Genomic DNA, 21,909 nt, shown 5'->3' on the forward strand with positions numbered 1-21,909 from the left:
TCCAAGAATAGAAGCAATGATTTGAATTCAGGATGTATCTGACTGTTTGAAATATATTATTTCCTTTTGCTGCATAGGCGGCACATATTCACCATAAATTTTGGAAAGCCTTAGCAACAGTAGGAGCTCATAATTAATATCTGTTGTGTATTAAGAAGAACATCATCCATCTGAAGAAGTGTGGCTCCTCAGAAATGGATAATCATCCTTCAAAAAGCTCCCTTTTGAAGGCAGAAACATGCAGGCAGGAACAGAAAAGTACAACCTGACAGGATGACTATTAGACTGTACGATTTCCTCCTTCTATAGGCCATTCGAACATGACATATTAACATAGCTGTGACAATAAACAGGATCCTAGGCAGCACCAATGTGCTACAGAAAACAACAGGTGGACCCTAACTGACACCCCACTAACTCACGAGCACCTTAGATTCCAGTTCGTTACCCTGCCCATCAGGTGCTCTCAGAGCCAGGCTGAGATGGTGCTCCAGGAGAGCTGCAATACAACAAACATCCAGACTCCCAGCCTGAAGGAAGAAAGTCCAGGAACAATTTGCACCAGTCTTTCTATTTTACCTTGTCAAAGCAGTTAATGATGTTGCAACAGCAGCACTTTCAGCTCTCGCAGCTGTATGTAAGCTGTTCACGTGGCTACACATCATGCATTACCCCACCTCAATCACTTTATTAATGGCAAAAGTACATCTGCACCTCTGCCCTTCCGAATGAGGCCAGACATGCAAATCACCACAGGAGTTATAGCACTAGCATTGTTTTCACAGAAATAAAAATTGAGGTTTAGAAATAGGTGGTTCTGTATATCCAATAGTTTATTGATAGTGCAACTAATGCACCCTACTGAATCGTGTAAACAAGCATGAGACTTGATCTTTTCACTTCCGAAGGCTTCCCAGCTGGGGTTTTCCCTTCGCAGCTTTATCTATCATCCAGGCAATAGTGTGTGGCCACAGAAGTGCACAATAAACGCTAACACACTTATCAAGGAATTCCCCTCTGCTTTTCTTCAGACCAGAAATGCAGGAAATAGTACAGAAAAGGCACACAGTAAGCCACATTAACCAGCTTCAAAGCCGTTCATCTTGTGTGGCTGCATGCATTCAGGAGAAAGAACATACCACTTTCTCCCTTGCAAGGACTGCTTTCCTTCAGCAGTTTGCCAAGCGATTGCCTTCCAGTATCTGTGCTTAATCCTACAGATGCCTTTCTTTGGAGTTGTTGCCATTCTGTGAAGAATTAGTTCTGCTTAATAACCCGACTGTTGCACGGAGAACTTCCAGCACAGTTTTGCACTTTACAACATGAAGGATCAGAACACAAGCAGGATTGTGCAACAAAAGACATGTCCCTTCACAACCATCCTCATTTGGCAGCAAAAAAGAAAATAGAAAGCAGATAAGAGAATAGAAGTAGAAAATTAGAGATCGGCTGCTATGATTCAAAGGTTGCTCAAAGAACAGACCCCAAAAAGATCAACGAAAATGTGATAATTACTCAGTGAAACACAGAGAAGCCAATTTCAGCACTATGCAACAAAAGCCTCTGACACTGCAAGCTCTAAAGCTGCCCTGTTCTGATCAATGAACGCCACTGCAGATGCCAGCAGGAGGGAAAGACCTCTATTTATCAGTCACACACCTTTAAAAATAAATAAATGCTATTCCTGGCTAAAATAAAACAAGACTCTAAGTAGAAAGCAATACCCACTCTTCCCCTCGCCCTGCCCCGCTCATCAATCACGGGCAGCGCTGCCGAGCGCATCCCAGGACATTGCGGGGCCCCACACATTCCTCCGCTGCCGCCCACCACTGCGCCTTCCCTCGCGTCTGGGGGGAGGCGCAGGACGAGGTTCCATTTCTTACAGTGGCAAACCGACACCGTCCACATATGAATGAGTGTAAGCTGATATGGCGGTGCTGCAAGTCTTCAGCCTGTCAGAAACGCTGCCCCTGCGAGGTACGAGCACTCTGCATTTCTTGCCTACAGTGTTTCAGAAGCAGCGTTCTAGAATAAAGCACAATTTTTCACTGCAAAACGCTGGGGAGAGATGCTGAGAATTCAAGCCCTTCGGCCCCCTCTCCAAATGTCAACATTACTGCGTTCCCGTGGGGAAAGGAAAGGAGAGGTGCCTCCGCTCTGTGCCAAACGCCTTCAGCTCATTCCGGCACCAAATGCCCCCCTACGGCAGTACACGGCCCAGAGCCCTCCCCTGTAACAGCCCCTCTGTGCATCACAGTAACCAACAGCAACATTCAGAACATCTGTGAGAGCAGCAGAGGGAAAAACAGAAATAAACTTCACACATCAACAAAAAAGTAACAAAAAGCATTTTCAGTACTGCATGCTCACTGAAAACTATTTAATTCCTCTAGCTAAGTGTTTATCTGCAGTATTTCTGGAGGTGGGGAAGGGCAGGACAAATCAGAGGTTCGGCTTCCAGATGAAAATCGCGTTGCCTTCAATGCCACGGAAATGCCTGTATTTTTCCCTAAGTGTATTTATTTCACTCCCTTATCTGTCTGGGAAATAACCTGCATATTTATTCTGGATTTACCATACAGGCCTTCATATCAAAAGCAAGCAGAATAAACAAAAAAAAAAGTCTTTGGAGGAAGTCACCTCATAAGGAGGCCCCTTATTTTAGGCTGCTTGCTACAGCTGCCGACTGCTGCGCTGGGAGGCAGAGCTGGATTTCCAGTTTGCCCAGTCCCAGCACAAGCCACCAGTGATGTTCTACTAAGTAGGTAATACCTCTGCTTATTAGATTCCTTGTGTGCCCTAATACACACTGACAAGCCATTTTTCCATTCCCATGATTTTCAAAGGCTCATTATTTACCTTCAGCTCAGGGCCATGAGTCAAAGCTACCCAAGGCACCACGGCTGTGTTACCTGGAGCACGGGGAGGCCGGGACCCCCATCCCAAACATCATGCTCCGGACTGAAACAACCAAGGGGACTGATCCCCGGGAAATGCAAGTGCAGACATGAAAAGAATATCACCAAGCTCCCCCGAAATAGTATCTGCAAGTGGCAAAGGAGGCCTACGCAACAGATGTTGTACTTAGCCCAGATTTCTGCCACATCTATGGAGCAGCGGAACAGAGAATAGCTAAGCGCGGTTAGATTAGCTCAGAGTTCCTTCCTCTCTTGTGCACTTAAGATAGTTTAAGCCACTCATTTATCTCAACAAATACAAAATTCTCCCATTTCCCTCAAAAAGAGGAAGAGAAAAGAGTAAACTGGGGAAGTCCCACTGTATTTTCTTGTACATTATGCATTTGTACTTCCATCAGCAGAAGTTTAACACCTTGGCCTGAAGCCAATCAGAAATCCCTCATAATGCGTTCAATAAGCCAAATCAAAACAATACATAGTTTATACGAGTGGGGAAAGAAACTTGAAGGTCATATTTCATCTGCTGCAGCTCATCGTGCTCATTCAAACAGATGCAGAAGGTTAACTGGCGGGATCTGCTCTTAAATGCCTGTTATTTCCAGTGGAAGGAGCTAAGCAACAACACTCTTTCCTCAGTACGTTATGTAGAGGATCAGCAGGAAAAGAAAAAACTTAACACTAAGGAAACCTGGCCCAGCTGAAGGGAAGATGGACAGAAGGGCCTCGCAAAACATTTTCAGAGTGCAAATCAAAAGTTAGTTTCTGGATGCATTAACTACAGAACTGAAAACATGATTCAAATTTCATAAAGCACGAAACACCTTCCTCTGTTTAACAAAGGGGATTCTAAAAACAGCATCAGACAAATGGAGAGGTAGCACTCTTGTCCATTTGGAGAACACTGGGTTTGTACAACAAACTTGTTCTTTAGGTGCAAATGTGAAGTAAATAGAAGATACTATCTTCTACTATCCTTACAGCTGCCTGAGGTGTCTGTAGGTAAGTAATCTATTATTTGGATCCTGTACAAGTTGTCCTCTTCTCATTTTTCTCTGTATCTAAAACAGAGGTGACTCACTAATCTTCTTTTACTTGCTTTAGTCTTTTCTGGATTGCTTAACACCATCTCTATGAGAGGTATTAGAAGGGTTAGAAACACAATAGTCATATATTTTACACATTAAAGCTAGCTGCAAGGCTGATAACAATTAATGTTCTCAACTCCGTTACATCAGCTGATCACAAAAATCCATTTACTTGTTGGCAAAAAATCTGAGTAGGAAGGAACAAACCACAGGAAGGAAGAGGAAAAAAAGCCCTATCACACTGATGGAATTGAAATGATCTGTCCCTCTTCATGAGCATCACACTGTGCTGATAAACTAAATCTCTCTTTGATTGAAGGCCGAATTAAAACGGAGCGAAACAGGAACTCTTCTGACCCAAAAGTAATCCACTCAATCATATAATGCATCCCTTTCCTTTTAGCAAAATGAATAGCCCTCCACAGAACCTTTTTCTTTTCCTTGACAAGTCCTTGACAGAAGAATGTGAATCTGGACAGTTAAATGAATCAATCACCAGCTGCTAGTCTAGGGCCAAGATGGTGAGCCGAGGGGCCTGCCAGAGTTCACTGACCACTGGTCAAAGCAGGACAAAGGCTTTGCCTCTATGAATAGCCCGCTTCTGGGATCCAAAGGTCACTTAGCTGCCTTGGAAACGGTCCCCTTTGGTTATTTAAAGTTCTCAGGCTATTCTGCCGCAGATATTATTGTTTCAGGTGGTCACCATCTTTCCTCTTCACAAGTCTGTGAAAGGCCAGGCAACTATTATCTAGGCAAAAGCAAGAAAATGGCAAACACGGCAACAACTAAATAATAGGGTAAGGAACAATTAAAGTAAGCAAAAACAACACTTAACATTTCCTCATAATTCCAGCTACTGAACATGCCTGTGAAAAACATCCTTAGAGAAAGAAGGTGAGGCACACAAAGAGCCAGATTCCCAACAGGATCCAGGTGCACCAAAAGCACAAGGTGCTGATTACTTCACTGCTTTTGAGATTCTTTGCATAAATGTGTTGGGAAGAGGGGGGGGGGGAATAAAAGCGTGGGCTCTTCTCTAGTCTTGAAAGTCATGAACACTGTGAGCTACGTTTTCAGAAAGGCACCCAGTGGCTCCAGATAAGATCTACAGCCTAGCAAGTACATGGTGCTCTAGGCTATAAGCTGGAGCATCACATAAATATTTGAGGGAGAAAAAAATTAAAAAGTAACACAGACGAGATAGAGGAGGAGGTGCAACCCACAGGTGCTAATTTCTTCACAGTGCTGCAGTTCAGTCCTCTGGCACCAACCTGAAAACCACTCACCACAAAAAAAGCTCGTCTCCCATATACCAGGGGAGGAAAACCAACCAACCAAGCAAAGCAAACACACAAAAAAACACTATTTCCCCTCAGAATCAGATCACAGAGAGAATAAAAGTTGCCCTGACAAACACTAGAGAATTATACACCTCAGTGCTCATACAAGTCCTGTCTACATACAAGCTTAAACCGTAGTCAAAAGTATAAATCAAACGTGGGGTTTGTTAGTTCTGTGTTATAATGGCTTCCTTAGTCAGCTTACTTTGTGATAAACAATACTACCAGCAGGTTTACAAGTCTTGCTACAGACTTCTACCAGATCTTCACCGATCAGTAAAGCAGGCCAATAACAACCCACTGTTCACCAACATATTTTAAAATAAAATTGAAGCTACTGTTAAATACACACACACCAGTCCATGTTTTGGTTGGATCAGACAGTTCTGATAAACTTACTTGTCTCAGAACTGTAGCGGGAGGCAGGTGCTCTGCCATCACGAGGCTTTTCCTGACACCCTGCCTACGTAAAACTCTTGTATTTCCAAGTATATTTATTTCATTTGTTGTTGCATTACACACACATTAGATAAATTAAACTAACCACTGAGCTTTCCAACCAATGTAGCATTCAGTTTATCTGCCTCTTATATGTGTGTATACATGATGAAAATTTGCAAACCCAAGTGCTCAGAAGTTAGGAAACTGAAGAAGTTGCTCATGTAAGTCCGTTTGCTCTGTTTATACATGTGCTTTAGCCAACAGTCCAACTTCGCACAATCACACTTCCCCCACTATTCATGACACCAAATGAATAGTGCTTGTGTAATGAGCAACTATTCAATATTTTGTTTTCCCTTCTCTGTGCAGTGTGTGGCCTCATTCCTTATTTATGGCACTCTACTAAGCCCTGCCGTGAGGACAGCGTTATTAACTTCCCTATGGCCTTTTCTGCAGGGCTCTGAACTACAGTTCTTCACAAATGGAAATGCGTTTACTTTCACAACACCTCAAGATGAGGTTCTATTATTATTTTACTTTTACTGTTGGGTACAAACAGTCAGATGGTGGCCCAAAACATTCACTAACTTTAGGAGTCCAGGATACGACGGTGATCCTTCACAGCACCCCATGTGCTGCAACCACAGCTCCAAGAGGCCAAAACTCAGAGCCTCACATCAAGCACAGAGGAAAAAAGCAGCACATAATGACAGGATTGCTGTGAACGGTAGGGGCAACATGGTTGCATCACATAACACAGAAGCTCCTGACTGAAGCAGTGATGCAGTTTCAATCCTTCAGAGCTCCCCTAACCGTGAGGTTATTCTTTGCCTTCCTGAAGTGCCTGCGAGAAGTCCGGGACTCCTGAGTCCTCCCTGCAAGTTGCTCCAACGGGCACACTCCTTTCTGCCATTTCTCTGGAGCCAGTCTTTGGTAGCCCCTCAAGCTCTCCCATACCCATGGTGACCTCCACACGGAGCCAGCCCCAGGCCTCCCTCCGCAGGCTTTTCCCCAGCTCCGGTCACTTCCCACCATCGCGTTTCTCTTCCCCTTCCTGACCTCTGGACACATGAGGCCACTCACACCTCCGCCTCACCCACTTGCTCTCCCAAACTTCCTCCCCAGGTAATTAGACCATTGTTTTCACTGACTTCAGCTTTCGATGCCAGCTGGTTTCTCCAGGCAGTGTTAGATCACACTTCAGCTCCTCAGTAACTCAGAGCAGGAGAAAAAGGCAAGTCCACAGCTGCCTGCGACCGCCTCGAAGGCAGGCCCAGCTGGGCCTTCCCAAACAATGTGCTCAGCACAACCCTCTGTGTCTCTAGGTGAGTAAGGCCGTGCTGACTGCGTGCAAACTCAGGATTTACTGGAAACATCCTAATAGCAACTGAAAAAGCTACTCCCAGACCACTTCCCCAACGCAGCCCATGCCTCTGCTCCCTACGTAAACCTTCCCATGCTTTCCTAGCAAGAAAAAACAAAACAAAACAAAAACAGAAAAAGCAGTTTTACTTTAGATTTGCCAGTGAATGGGATAAGGAATCCTGCAGAAGTCTACTGTAGGAAGAAATAGTAGTAATAATTATTAAAAAGACATAGATATTTAATAACAAAGAGATGGATATTGAATTGACATGACAAATTTCTATTCAAAAGGTTAACAGGTCAGAAACTTAGTAACCACAGTCCTGCAATATCACTACATATTATTACTACTATTATTACTGCAATATTACTGTGATATTACTGTGTGGTAAGTTTAACTGCAGACAGTGCCACCAGTCTGCTGAGAATAAGACCATCATTTGCACAAATCAACAGACCAGGAAAGGGGACTGCTGGTATTTTTAGCAAGATTCCTGACTGAAAAGCAACAACAGGTTTCATCTGTACTATGTAAAAATAAAGCTTGGCAGCCAATTCTCTGTCTTGGAATACTTGATGGGAAGGATATTTTTGTCTTCACAGAAAATGATGCTTTTCCCACTGACATAACTCTTCCTTCAGAAATCGTCCTGCTATTGGGACTAAAGCCAAAGGGGGAAAAAAAAGTTACAGGGCCAACCCCTGTTGACATTTCCAATCTTCCACCTTCCCTAGCACAGACGTTTTGATGACTCTAAATCAGAACGAAGTTACAAGAAACAGTCTGCAGCTCAGACTTACTCAGATGTTTCCTGAGCTATTCTACCAGTTGATAGCTCCAAAAAAAGTTAAGACAACCCTTCCCAGATAGTCCCAAATCCCAGCTACTCCTGCTTGCTTACATCCAAGCCAGGTCTAGTACTTGTTGGATCCCAGAGGACACCAGTTCAAATCATCACAGCTAACTACATTAGTTCGATAACGTATCTTGCCCAAAAAAAAGGTGTTTTTTCTGCCATGGTACCAATCAGATGAGCACCACAGACTGAACAAGAGACGTGGCATTTACTGCATCCTAATCCCTACATTTCCATAACTTCAGAACTAGTATCAGCCACCTTATGCTTAAAACATGATTGATTTTTCTCTTTTGGACGGATTAAACTTCTTTATATTCCATTGCAGTTTCTTTTTTAGTAGCTTCATAATTATGTTGTCAGTGGAATGTCATATCCAGTACACACCAAAAATCCCACAGGCTACCACTAATGAAGGGCATTGAAGTAAACGTCAACATTACAGATGCTTTTCTTAACACAGAACATAGGTTTTGAATGCGTTTCATTCTCTCAGTAGGATCTAGCTCCAGCATCACCTCTGGTGCAGAAAGTGTAATGTCTTTGTCTCAGCTCTAAAAGTAAAGAAGCACTGTTTCTAAACCAAAGGGCAATGGAATTCTTCATGAGAAATGCTTATCATATTCTTAAAATGAACTATTCTCAATATAACCTATGACCTAGTATACTAGCATGTATCTTATAATGATACCTATTAGCAAATTATATATCTTGCCTTTTGTGCAGAGAAATAGTTTCCTGCGGTTAATTTGTGATACATAAGGATGGGGTTTTTTAGTGTGCATATTTTTATTATTTATTTTACATAAAGTCATGAAATCACAATCATTCTATGCGGGTGCTATGGGTGAACATATAAAGCACTGTGTGGATTTCAGGGATTCACCATCTGAAAGCTTTTATTCTTCCACAGTGAAGGAAAGTTATGACCTTTGACATGTGGCTATGGTGCCAAAGAAACTGCTCATAAATGTGTGTCAGTAAAGAAGCAGAAATCAATAAATTCATTTAATCCAGTGAACTATTATGTAGTGGGACACATATTTTAAAGAGCCAACCGCTCTACTCTTTCTCTCAAAAGATGAACATTTTGCCTAACAGATTTTGGGACGTTCAATTTTTGGAAGGTTTTACAATCCGAACCTTGTCTTTAACCCATTAATAAACATTTTAGTCTGATATGCCACAAATTGTTAGCACATTCATTCCTGCTCTGAAAGATCCCTGATACAACTGGATTCAGGTAGCACAACAGGAACACTAGCAGGCGGGCAGATATCCTATTAGCAACCTCTGCCAGGGCTGGAGATAGCTATCCACAGGAACCAAACACAGGCAGGTGTTAGAAGCACAGATTTTTCACACCAGGTGCTCAAGAGCAGAATGAATGAGATATCATTCCAAACACTGTAATTTCAAAAGACCAAATGAATCACCGCCCTACAACATATATTATGAAGCTTTTCAACAAAACATTTGGTCATCTACCATATGTTTTATGTGAACCAGCAACAAGCAATATCATGGGAAGATGATGACCATTAAAAACAAGTACTAAATGCTGTGTGCTGGGAATGTCAAACTCCAAACAACATTACCAAAAATTCCATGCACTGCACACTGTATCAATGCTTACCTCTCCTAGTATTTAGCATAGCCAAGAATCCCAAATGCTAGAAAACATAATTATTGCTAGAAATAAGGTTCACAGCCTTAAAAGAAAGAGAAAAAAAGTTTATCAACTGGAAGGAACAACAAAAAATATGTTTCAAAAATGACAAACAGAACAAAAAATCCTTATACCATCTCCACTTCTTAAATAAACATAACATGAATTTTGAGAATATATAGAGTGATGCACCAGGCTACAGACTTACATGTCCTGGTTGCATGAGCCACTGTGCGTGTGCCACTGAGCTGCCCTCATGGCACGGACTGGCTGAAGTAATAAAAGCAGGATCCAGTTTCAACCTCTACAGAAGATCAATGATAAATCTGCTTGCAAACCGTGAGCCACAGGGCTGTTTGCATAAAGGAGCACTAAAAGGAAGACAGGAAAAAAAAAAAAAAAAAAGATTGTCATATGCTCATTTACGCTTTTGGGGGACGGTGAAGGGGAAGGAAGTTTCACCCTTGTAATTTGGGACACACCACATACAAAGTTTCTCTCTCCTCAGGCAAAATGACAGAGTCGTGCCAGAACTCCTGGAGAATATTTCCAGTTAACATCAATTTGCCGGATGTCACGGACAAGTTTAATGAACAAAATGATAAATGTCTGTCAATGGCTTCATAAAGTCAATGAATTCTCGTTACAAAGAGCATACATAATGCACAGCTCTGCCTGAGGCACATGTTAGAGTTATTAGAGGTTTACTAGAATCTCGGTGTAGACAGTGACATGGTAATTTAACAATTTACACTAGTTAATCTACTGATAAATTACCCAAACAATTATTAATATGTTCAAGATTGTATTAGCAAGAGAAAGCAAGAACGTATTTAAGACTCTTCTGCATGTTCAAAGACCTTGAGTTTCATTTTAAAGTTTCTTGGAAAACATGATGCCTTATTTGATAATTCCAGTTGTAGCAAAACATGGAACAAAAACCAATACCAGGTAACGCTGAGCCCTTCTTATTGTCTATTGTAAAGGCTATCAAAACAGCATTTTCTTAATTATAATTATTATCTGATTTTGAAATGACAGCCAGACCACTTGAGACAAGGTATCACGCTTCTGTCCAATCATTTTTACCTCATCTAAATTTGGGGTCAAAATTGACCTTAAAGTATCTTATGACACTTCCCTCCTCTGCCACAGCTGTGAAAATAAGCTCCACTGGAAAACAGTACCTCCTTCCCGTCACCAGACAGGAATCAGGAGGAGGGGATTAGCAGAAGCAGTTTTGCAAGTCCAAAGCAAAAACATAGCATATATATAATTAAAAAAAAATACATGTGGCAAATACTGCCTATGAGACATGAGAATTAGAAAAGGGTGGGAAATCTGGAGAGGACACAAATGCAGAGAAAAATCTGAGTATTAGACAATCAACAAACAAATGAAAAGATTTCATATTTGATACTTCTCCTGTCCAAGTTACGTTAAGGTGTACAGAAGCAAGTGCATCACAATACAGCTTAAGAAAACCTGACAAGCCAGTCTGTAACAGGCTGACAGATGGCCTTAGTGATGTTGGTGTAAGAAAAGGCGACTGATCATCGCTACTTCACGTCAGAAGTTAATTCTGCAAAGGTTGCGGAGATACAGAAGAACAGATCCTTTTTCCAATCCTATACTCTTGTGGTTTTTTTCTCTTTAACCTGACATGGCTCAAATGGGAGTTATACATATACCTGTATAAATAACCCAAAACCCTCACCCAGAAAATTCAGAAAGATCTTTGATGTAATGTAAGACCTCAGAAGTAAGCCATAGGTATCTATCGGGATATCTACAGATTAACTGCTGCACATGTGGTAAAATTACACCGATCAATTAAGAATCCAGCGTTTTTTCTTCTGTAATTCTATTAATTTATGGTACCATAAAGACCGGTGGGTTTTGCACAAAAGAAATTCTGACCTAATGAAATGAGAACAGACAATGTAATCAATCAATATGAACACAAATCATATCTAAAGATGCTTAAAGAAAAAAAAAATCAATCTGAAGTTAAAGAGTTGCTGCTGTTCACAAAATCTCCTCTAGTTTCTAACATGCAGGCATCAGTGGATCCAAGATACAAATCACAAGCTGCAAAGACTTAGTTTAACTGCCCCCTAGCTATGTATTAAAAGAACACCAGAAGACATGTTTAATGCCTGTAATAACTTTTGTGAGCCCCGTACCACTGGTCAATTTGGTGATAATTCCTTTCAAAACTGACTCTCGTATTCAAATAACTTCAGAATGGAACTACAGCAATTTCCATTACACATACTTCTAGCATAGAGGAAAGCATTGCTATTTTCAAATTCAAAATCACAATTTTAGCATGTTCAAAGACTAGTGGACTAGGCAACTTAAGCACAGGCTTGGCAAAGACATTCCCTGTCTGAATACAGATTTGATGAACAGCAGTGTTTTGAGGCAAAACCCATCCTACCACCAGGCCCATTGTATTGACTGCAGGTAGAAAGTTTTCTTCTGAAGATTTTACAGATGAGAAGGCATATCAAGACCCTCTTCTCCGCTTAGATTTGTGCCTTTCACAACGGATTGTATTCATAATTCACAAACAATGGAAATCTTATTTCTTGCTGTCCAGGAGAATTTCCCAGGGGCTCTAATGGTAGTCACCGCTTGCCAAAGGCTAGAGACATAATTTGCTCAGTAATATTCTACTACTGAAAAAATGATAATATAGAGGTTAAAGTGGAACTGTAAGGTCTTTAGAGGAAACGTGATGATCATTACTTTCTATGCTTTCTATGGAACTGACTGCTGAGTTTTTTTGGTTCTGTTTTTTACTACTGACTTGGCTCAGCAGATGGCTCACCTGTATTTTCCTCTGCAGCAATATCCCTTAAAAATGGCCATACCTTAGTGTCTCTGGAGGTATGTAAACCCAGGGTTTCCACATTTGCAGATTAGTAATCATTTTTTGCACTTTTTTTCATAAAATAATACCTTCATCTCTACCACCTGCTGTTTGGATTTTCAGTTTTCCAGTGTCCTGTTTGGTTGGTTTGGCTTTGCGTGTGGGGTTTTTGTTTGTTTGTTCTCTTTTTCATTGTGTATAGAAGCAACTCCTTCATTTATGTTATACAAGGTCAAATTACATGAGCTGGTTGTTTCCCGTATACGCTCATTAGTTTTTAGATAGTCAAGGACAGGTTTCCAAAAGGAGCGGGGCTGGGACCGAGCACATCACATGCATGTGCATCATCAGCCTCCATGCCCACAACTGCAGGAAGCTCCACTCAATGAGGTTCCTACTCATTTTCTATTTCTATAATGAACATTCTTGTCCATTTTCAATTTTGCTAGAACATCTCTATCAGTGCATCACTCATTCCATTTGTTTCATATTCCAGAAGTCTTTCTTTCCTCAAAGCATTGTCCATGTGCAGAAACAACTTAAGATCATTTTTGAATAACTTACGGGAATATATGTATATTGTTACATTAGTCAGAAGAAACTGGTTTATACAAGTGTAAACCCAAGAACCAAGGCTACAGAAGACTAAACTCTGCTCCTTGCCAACTTCCTCCCTCCCTAGCACTTAAGGCACTCATTCCTAGCAGCCCTTCCAGAGATGGTGAAGTAGTATCCTGCTACTTTGCAACTTTTGCCTCAAAGTAATGATGAAATTCTAGCAACAGCTTTAGATATAAAACTTGTCAGCATCCTTCTATCTTTTGTAACATGTTTGTTTTCAGTATTTCATTTCTCATGTTGCATTCTACTGCTCTGACACGTAGTAAGCAAGAAGGTCCTCCCTAAATGCTATCACAGTTGCTACAGTGAAGTGTCCAAGCTAGAAGTGAACCTAACTTCCTCAACAACGACTGAAAAATGTACTGATTTTTCCTATCAGCCAAACTCGGGCAATCCCCTGACCATAGCAGGAATGTTAAGAGCTGTTAGTATAACAGTGGCACAGGAAGACTCAGACACCCTGAAATTTCTACCCTCTAAAACACAAAGATTGTACGTTGTCATTTTGGGGGGGTTGATAAGGAGAAGAATCTAAGTGAACTTCACAAGCATACATCAGACCTACATGCACCTGGGAGTAGGGGGGACAGATATCTAGATGCTATTCCCCTGTGTTACAGATGCACTGATGTGTCAGAAATCTCCTTCCAGAAGCCCAACAGAGACAGGCAATTGAGAAGCAGGGCCTTCGGATGATAATTGTATTATCCAGATGCCACTTAGGTTTGCTTTTTTTGCCTTCACGAATGTTCACACTGTTAAAAACAGAACAAAACTTTGCATCCCTCAAAGATAAAATCCTATTCCATTAAACAAAACCACCACCAACAAAACAAATTACTGTTGAGATTTAAGAAGCGTCAAGATTAAAAAAAAAAAAAAAAGGCAGTAAAGAAAATCTGTCTAGTACTACTTATTTACATTTTCCTCTGAAATATAAGGAAGGCCATCTCCCTCCAAATCTTTCCATACCGAAAAAAACAACACAGAAGAGAAGGTTATAACTTCATCACTTAAGTCACAGTTAAATCCTCCGCACTCTGTTGGTTTCATACTCATCCCCTTCCTATGTCTGATGCTTATCTCCATCCAGTAGCAATTTTATCCATACAAACAAAAAATGTTTTCAATATAGATGCAGGTCTTGGAACGCTGCCCACAGGATTTCTTAGCGCCCAGCATTGGCCATCTAGTTTGATTTTTTCTCCTCTAACTCAATTGGCGAGACAATCAACTTAAAAATGTAGATGCTTAAAATGCTGCTGCTTAAAAGCAACGTAGGGGTTGACCCTGGTAACTAATGTTGACCATACAACGCACACTTGCTCAACAAAATGGGGAGGTTTGACGTTGTTGATTACTTTTTCACTTAGGTGGTGATTACTAGTTATAAAGACTGGAAGTAATCAATCCCAATTTAACAGCTGGGCCTAATGATGGGACAAAAAAAGGAAAAAAAAAAAACTAAACACAAGATTATGTCCAGAATTTTGGATATGAGATGTGGAAAAATGCAAAATGTTGAGCAAATATCCAAAAAGGAAACAAAATTGTCAATTGATGGACAAATCTGTAGGAAAATGCTCAGTAACTTATAAATTCTTCCTCCAAGATTCTCTTTTGTCATGTCTTAAGTTGTCCTGCACACCATCAATAGCCACAGCTGTTAAATTGTGAAGACGTGACAACAAGTCTCTAGGCAAACAACTGCTCAGAGTGAGATCCTTTTCTTTAGGATAATCAGAGCTGGCTGACAAAAGGGGGCCTTACTGAATGCCCTTTCAACAATTTCTACACCAAGAAATGCAGAGAGAGGGAGGGAGAAGAAAGGCAGGGGTGGGGGGAAGCACCACACTGCAAGAACAGAACAGCATCCTTTGCTGCAGTGCACTGCTCTGCAAGGAGAAAAGAATCTCAGCAGTTTAGTACATGCTTCACATGGAGAATTTCCATCAGGTAAGAACACCTCTAGTCACGGCTCTGAACAACTTGTAGCATGGTACCATGTTTCCCTTTGATACTTCCCGCATAGGTGAGGGTAGCTCCATAACCCACTGCCAGTCAGACGGACAAAAGAAGCTGGTATAAACTTTATACATTATAAAGATCAGGTGTTAAAAAACTGTAAAAACCATGATAGCTTTGGCCTCACTGGTTTGGAGGAACAGCAAGCACATAAAATGCCTCAGTTTGGCATTGTGCTTGACAAATGTGAAACTGAGACATTGAGGAAACCTGTGAAAAGCTCTCTTCTCTACTGACATGGTAACGGAAACAAACACTGTTCATATGCGCTACGTAGAGTTTCATATACTTGTTGTCCTGGAAAGGATGTAAAAGCCCCCTCCTTAGCCTGTGGAAGACCTGTTACAAGGGCAGACCAGTCACTGCTGGAAGAACAGGGAATGCCCTAGTGCAAAAGAAAAAGAAAGAAAAGGAAAAAGGTAACAACTTGTGATGTCTTGACAATTTCTTCTGTAAATATGTTGCAGAAGCCCAGGTCAAAAAATGACTGGGGGAGCTCTTGAAGAAAATTCTAAAGATAAAGAGTTAAGAAGGATAAATTTCTCTCTTCTTTTTTTTTTTTTTTTCAGTGTATTTCAATTAAAGTACGAAAATATTACAGCTCTTCTTCACTGTTATCAACTAGCATTCCCAGCTGAGACATGAAACGTCTTCCTCCTGCCTTAAATACTGGAATGGAAATACCCTACAGATCAGCCACGTTCACTCAGCTTAGGAAGCAGTTCTCTTCCCAGGGCACTCAAATCAACTAATCAAAGCAAAAGCAATAAGGCAGCACTTGTAAAAACCTAAAACAAGAGCTTCCTCAAATTGTCTGCAACCACACTAGTGCCACCGCATGAAGACCTTGCTATCTCTTTTAATACAAGACTATTGTCTACAACAGCCATTTGCCACTTCATTCCATCTCAGTCAGAAAACACTTCTGCCCTTCTGCTCCCCACCCCCATCTCAGAATTTGTTTCTCTCTCCATCACTATTTAACAAAATCCAACGTATCTTCGAGATCTATAAACATTTGGAGGATACCTGAGATGACAGATTCCACACTGAATGAAAACGATAGCGTTAGACCACAGCTACCGACCTCCTCATTTCAGGCAAGACACTAAAATTCGTTTTTTAAAAAGTAATAGCAGGAGGGCAACATTTCTGCATACGTACGCATTCCAAGAGGCCACGCTTGAAGAACATTTATTTCTGTGGCAATCTAAGCTTTGGTGGCATTCCTCCACCAAGACTTTCGCCTTCACGTCACTCCTCTCAGTTACACCAGTACAATCAGTGAGTGCAATGGGCTCCATAACAACACACATCAGGGAACTCATTTGGGTTAAAAAACACCTTTTGTTTTAATTCTATTATTTTAACCCTGATCCGTTCCCTGTTCAGTTAGCCACACGTGTAGCTGTGCCCACAGGAAGAAGGGCACAATGCAGAAGTGGGAACAAGCAGCTGGAACAAGCATTTACGGCTAAGAAAGCGTGATTGCCACAGGAGGGGATAATGCACAGCTGGATGCACTCTTAAGTAATCAAATATTTTAAAGCAGAGCAAAAGATGTAGGATATAAAAACACAAACATGACCAGTTACTGACATTGCAGTGGGACCAGAAGTCACATCACTGCCGCAGCAGGTAAGCAAAAGCACAAACTCTCCACAAAGTACTCTGCCACACGGACTGGGCCCAGCAGTTCACAAACTGTAACGCAGCAAGCGAACAGCTTCCTCAAGGAGCATGTTCCAAGAAACCCTCTGCTGGAATAACCTTTCATTCTGGCGTAATGCAGAAACCTGTTCATGAAGAATGGGCTTAATGTTTCTTGTAATTCGCACATAAGACATTCAGTCAAGTTACCAGAGGAGAAAGGGTTTTCTAGGGATGCTCCTCCCAGCTGTACATACCCCTTCCATCCATTTAGGCACCTCAATTTCCACTTTTTGTGAAAAGGAAATAAACGAGCATCCTATCCAATCACTACTCGAAGCCTGCGTTACTAACTTCAGAACAGGATTGCCCTTTCTCCATTTTTTAACATTACCTTACCGCAAGTCTAGCTGTATTTATGGACAGAATCTTAGTCCACTGTGGTGAAACTTTTATTCACAATTTAAATTGCAGAAACACAAAACTCTCACTTTATTTATTTTTAGCCGATTCAAATTGTACCAAAAGTGCTTGGACTTCCACCACGTTCTACGTGACTTTTATATTCTGTTTAGAGATCTCTCCTAGTAGCAGTGGCAGCAATAAGGGGAATTCTGAGTCAGTCGTTTACTCTTCACTGTTAGCGTTTTACCCCCACATGGTGCCTCACAAAGACCAGCACAGGACCCTCCCTCTCTCCCCCCTACATCAACTAGCCAGCTTTGGACGCAACTGTAAGCATGTACCGATACGAATATTTATCTGTACCTAAGCAATACCTCAGCTCCACAGCTTCCTTTAAAAAAGTGGGGGGATCTTACAAAAAAAAAAAAAAAAAGCCCTAAATTAGTCAAATTCTTTTGTGCATGGATGAACAACAGGAAAGCAAAGCCTTGGGGCCTCTGGGGAGGAACCCTGTCCCTGCAGACCTACTCTGATGTGCTCGGGAGATAAGGCTCCATAGTGACACTTAAGGAAAGGCCTGCTCACATTTGAATTTCTGCATTCCTCAAGAACAATTCATGGCAATCACTAACTTTGCAGAGGAGCTACATGAAAGCTTTGGCCAATGAATGAGGGTCATCTGCTCTTTATCACAAGGGTAAACCTCATCCTGGCCAGTTTCTAACCTTTTAACCCTGTGAATTCTTAATTTGCACATGAATAATGGAATTCTTGCCAAGAGTGCAACCTTCAGCTTCCAGTTCCTAACTTTAGAAACCAAGACCTGATCTCCTTGTGTGTTCAAATCTTAAACTCTTGGACAGATTAAAGTTTTTGGTTTCCAAATGCAACACTAAACATTACAATTCTGAAGCAAAAGATAAGCTTACCAGCAAAATCTCTGATCAGGCAGAGTAAAAGAACATCCTTGCACCCTGCTGCTACCAGAGACCTCAGAGAGCATTTGCTTTTTTCCTCCCAAGAAAGAATGCCCATTTAATGCCTATTCTCCACCTGTTTAATATGTATAGTTCCTTCTGTAGCCTGACCACAAGGTAATTTGCTTTTGCAGCAACCACAACTGATTCTAAACAAAACTTAGAAGCCTAAAAAAACCATCAAACAACCCACGACTTCAAATTTCATTTCCTTTAAACCTCTGCAAGTCATGACAGCCAATAGAGCCACTGTAAAATGAGATAGAAAAGTAATTTTGCATGTGTTTTCTGGACGTCAGTGATACAAGTGGTAAGGACACCACTTATTGCCTTTTTTGTAGCTTTACAGTAAAGGTATGACATTCTGAAACTCAGCAGATTGGAATATGACAAGAAGGAATAAACTGCTGCATGGGATAATTTCACGTTTGGTCACTAGTTAACCACTTAACCTCTACGTCAACATCACCTACTGTGACCATTACAGATCCGCTATCTCTTCTAGTTTTCTCCAACAGCCATAAGAAACCTTTTTAAGCATTCAAAGAAGAAAAATAAACCTTTTGTCATAGTCTTACGGGAAGAAAAAGAAAAAAAAAAAAAGGCTGCAAAACAAGAGTATCACTTCACAACACACAATCTATTTGCTTGGGTATCTTCCCTGGTGGTAAAATTTCATTATTTAAAAACAAACCAAAGCAAAACCATCCTTCTGGTGAAATGATGTGTATGTGAGAAACAAATGTTTATGGAAGTTCAATCCTGTCTGAAGGGAAAAAATAAGGTCATATAAATGTATTACTACGCTCCACTGCTGCAGTGCTCCGTATCATTCCAGAAGTTCTCTCATACGGAGAACGCAGAGCTCATCCTGCAATGTCTCATATTTAGTATCGCCCTAATTTTTCCTCAGTCCTACACACAGCATCCCTCATCTACTGCTATGCTTTATATTTATAAAAAACAAGATTCCTATCCACTTAAGAAAGGCTTCCTTCAATCTGTTTATTAACGGTGCTGACACTCTGAAACCCAGCGTTGTGAATGTAAATGTCAACAATATTAATACTTCATTTTTCATCATTTAGTCAAAAGTAGCCAAGAACTACCAAGTCTCTAATCCTTAAAGTGAGTAAGATGCCATGATACAAAGTAATAAATAGCCAGTTTTCAGAAATTGAGAGTTCACAGCCCCTTGCAGCATGTGAAAACTCGTAACTTTCTTGGAGCCACCTGCTTCCAGGCTGGTCTTCAACTGCCCGAAGCTCCAGCTCACTGCACAAGGTATTTCACACCTTCCTGTGACACCTTATGGACAGTTTTTATATTCAGTTCAGAAGCACACAGGGGGAAAAAAAAAAAAAAAAAAAAAAAAAAAAGTATTAACATTCAGACTTTTTTAATGCCAGTTAATGTACTAACTGTATTAACTAATTTCAGATTGAATTTGATAAAACTTGCAATTCACAGCCAAAGCCCAGTTTCCACAGAGGTATCAGTGCCACAGTTTACTGCAACTTGCCAAGAAGAACAGGGTTGAAGAGGTCAAAGGGAGCCTTTTCCTATTAGATTAAGTTCATCAGTTAAGTCCTATTAGAGAGGGAACATGAGAGGACTGCACAAACTGTGTACTCTCTGTGTTATACTTCCTTTGAAATGACTCTAGCCTACTGGCAAAACTCTGCACTGTCCTGGAAGAAGGCATGGCATTCAGCTCCCAGCATCTCTTGCTCAATGCGTTTAAAGATGCTAAGAAAACCACAGGCAGCACACGCTCGGGGTCGGACCGTTAAAGCTATAAAGGCACTTAGATGCAACAACTCCCCTCACCACTCAGGCGGCAGCAGGGCCTGGAGTGCCCTACAAGTGTGACTCCCCCAGTGGCACCGTGTAACAGGTCCTTATGGCAGGCTCCAGAACCCTGAAGCAGGGGCACCTGGTAACAGGTCCTTATAGCAGGTTCCAGAACCCTGAAGCAGTTCCAAAAGGGACAGCACCCATCCGCCTGGCAGAACATAGAGATCAGAACAGCAAGAACTTGCTAATCTAGGGACGTGGTTTAATGGTGGGCTTGGCAGTACTAGGCTAGAGGTTGAACCAGATGATCTTAGAGATCTTTTCCAACCTAGATGAGTCTATGATTTAATCTTCATGATGGCTCTGAAAACCTTTCCTCTCTCCTCTCCCAAAGACAGCCATCTCTGTTATTATTCTGCTCTGCCCCAAGATATCCCCAACACTACTCATCACAACACGTGAACAAGAAAAAAAAAAAACATAGATTTGGAGATAAGCCTTGTGAAGTTTTGAGATCAGGACTTGAGAAACAAGACTCAGAACGCTGGTAGCAGCATGGCTCTGCGTCACCTGCAACCACCATACCACATGGCTCTGCGTCCCTGCTTGCTCCGATGAGCGAACCTCGTAAGGCTCCAGGAGGGCTCACAGGTGGCTCTGCCACTCTGGCCACACCACAGACTTGAACGGAGGCATGACAAGTTTTGCTCATAATATTTACACATTTGGAAAGAAACAAGTGTTCTGCAGAATTGTCTCGCTATTTGCTTTTGTAATTTGTCTTTTCGTGCGCACAAACATCAGAACAATAGGTTGTTTTGTGCTGTAGGAGCTGTTGCCACAAACTTGGGAGCAGTTAACAAACAAGAGCTGGAACTTACTTGCTAGAGTAAGGTGACTTTTTTGACTGAGAATGGCTCCGTGCTTGTTCAGAGCTAAGCACTGGTAAAATCCTTCATCTGACAGCTCTCCTTTCCTTCCTTCCACCTCACTGATGTATAAAGAGCCATTGGATAAAGTGTAGATCCTTTCATTTTCAGATACTTTGCCTCCGTTTTTCAGCCACGTAATAGTTATAGGAGCTTCACCACGGGCCTGGCAGTCTAAAACCACCGGATCCTTCCTGGAGACAGTAACATCTTGAGGCTCCTTCACAAAGAACAGTTCACTAAAGCACCACACTCCTAAGGGAGAGAAGAAGATTTTGACTGTAAGTACAGACTACCAGGAGCACTTGTGAGCAATCCCGCACAGCACGAGCTAAACCCGTTATTGTTATTAAAGGCTCCAAGACCTCCTGCCGGCTGCACCCCGGAGCGCTCGGGGAAAGCTGTACTACTGACTTCAAGCCGAGTAAAGGCGTCAGGCTCCAGGCTGCTCAGCCTCGTGGCTTTCAAACGCATCCCAGTGCGGGCTGAGCGGGGGAGCGGGTGCCTCCAGCACAACCCCGGCTCAGCGGCCGGGGTGCTGGGCGCAGCAGTGCCCGGGGGTCACCGCCGTGCCCCCACAGGCGGCGGGGCTCCGGCCGCCCCCCGACGCAGGTGCCAACTTCTGTCCGCCGGCGGAGCTTCGCCAGCACCCGCCGGGCGCCCGAGCTGCTCGCTAATTTTACGAGCCCGTCAAAGGAGCCGGGGCGTCGTAAAAGGCTAATTTTACAAGAAATCATTACCGAAACCCCTCACCCCGGCGAGCGGAGCCTACCCTCTACACCCCCTCCTCCCGTCCCGCCCCCTCACGGCGCCCCTCGCTCAGCGCGCCCAGCCCCCGGGGGCGCGCGGGCAGCTAACGGCGCCCCGCGGCCGCTCAGCGCTGCTCGGGGGCCGCGTACCGGCGCCCAGCGGCCCGCTCCCGCCCCCTGCCGGCGGGGCGGCCGCCAGCCCC

General features: G+C 42.3%; 1 protein-coding gene across 1 annotated transcript in view; it reads right to left on the bottom strand.

Annotated features, from left to right (window-relative positions):
* The window catches only part of PRTG (protogenin), an 84,718-nt gene that overhangs the window by 62,110 nt on the left and 699 nt on the right, over positions 1-21,909 (bottom strand). The window contains exon 2 of the mRNA XM_035336167.1: positions 20,910-21,212. Coding sequence (XP_035192058.1) covers positions 20,910-21,212 — 303 coding nt within the window. The remainder of the gene's footprint in view (positions 1-20,909; positions 21,213-21,909) is intronic.

Source organism: Oxyura jamaicensis, chromosome 10, assembly GCF_011077185.1.
Source record: "Oxyura jamaicensis isolate SHBP4307 breed ruddy duck chromosome 10, BPBGC_Ojam_1.0, whole genome shotgun sequence".
Taxonomy (NCBI): Eukaryota; Metazoa; Chordata; class Aves; order Anseriformes; family Anatidae; genus Oxyura; species Oxyura jamaicensis.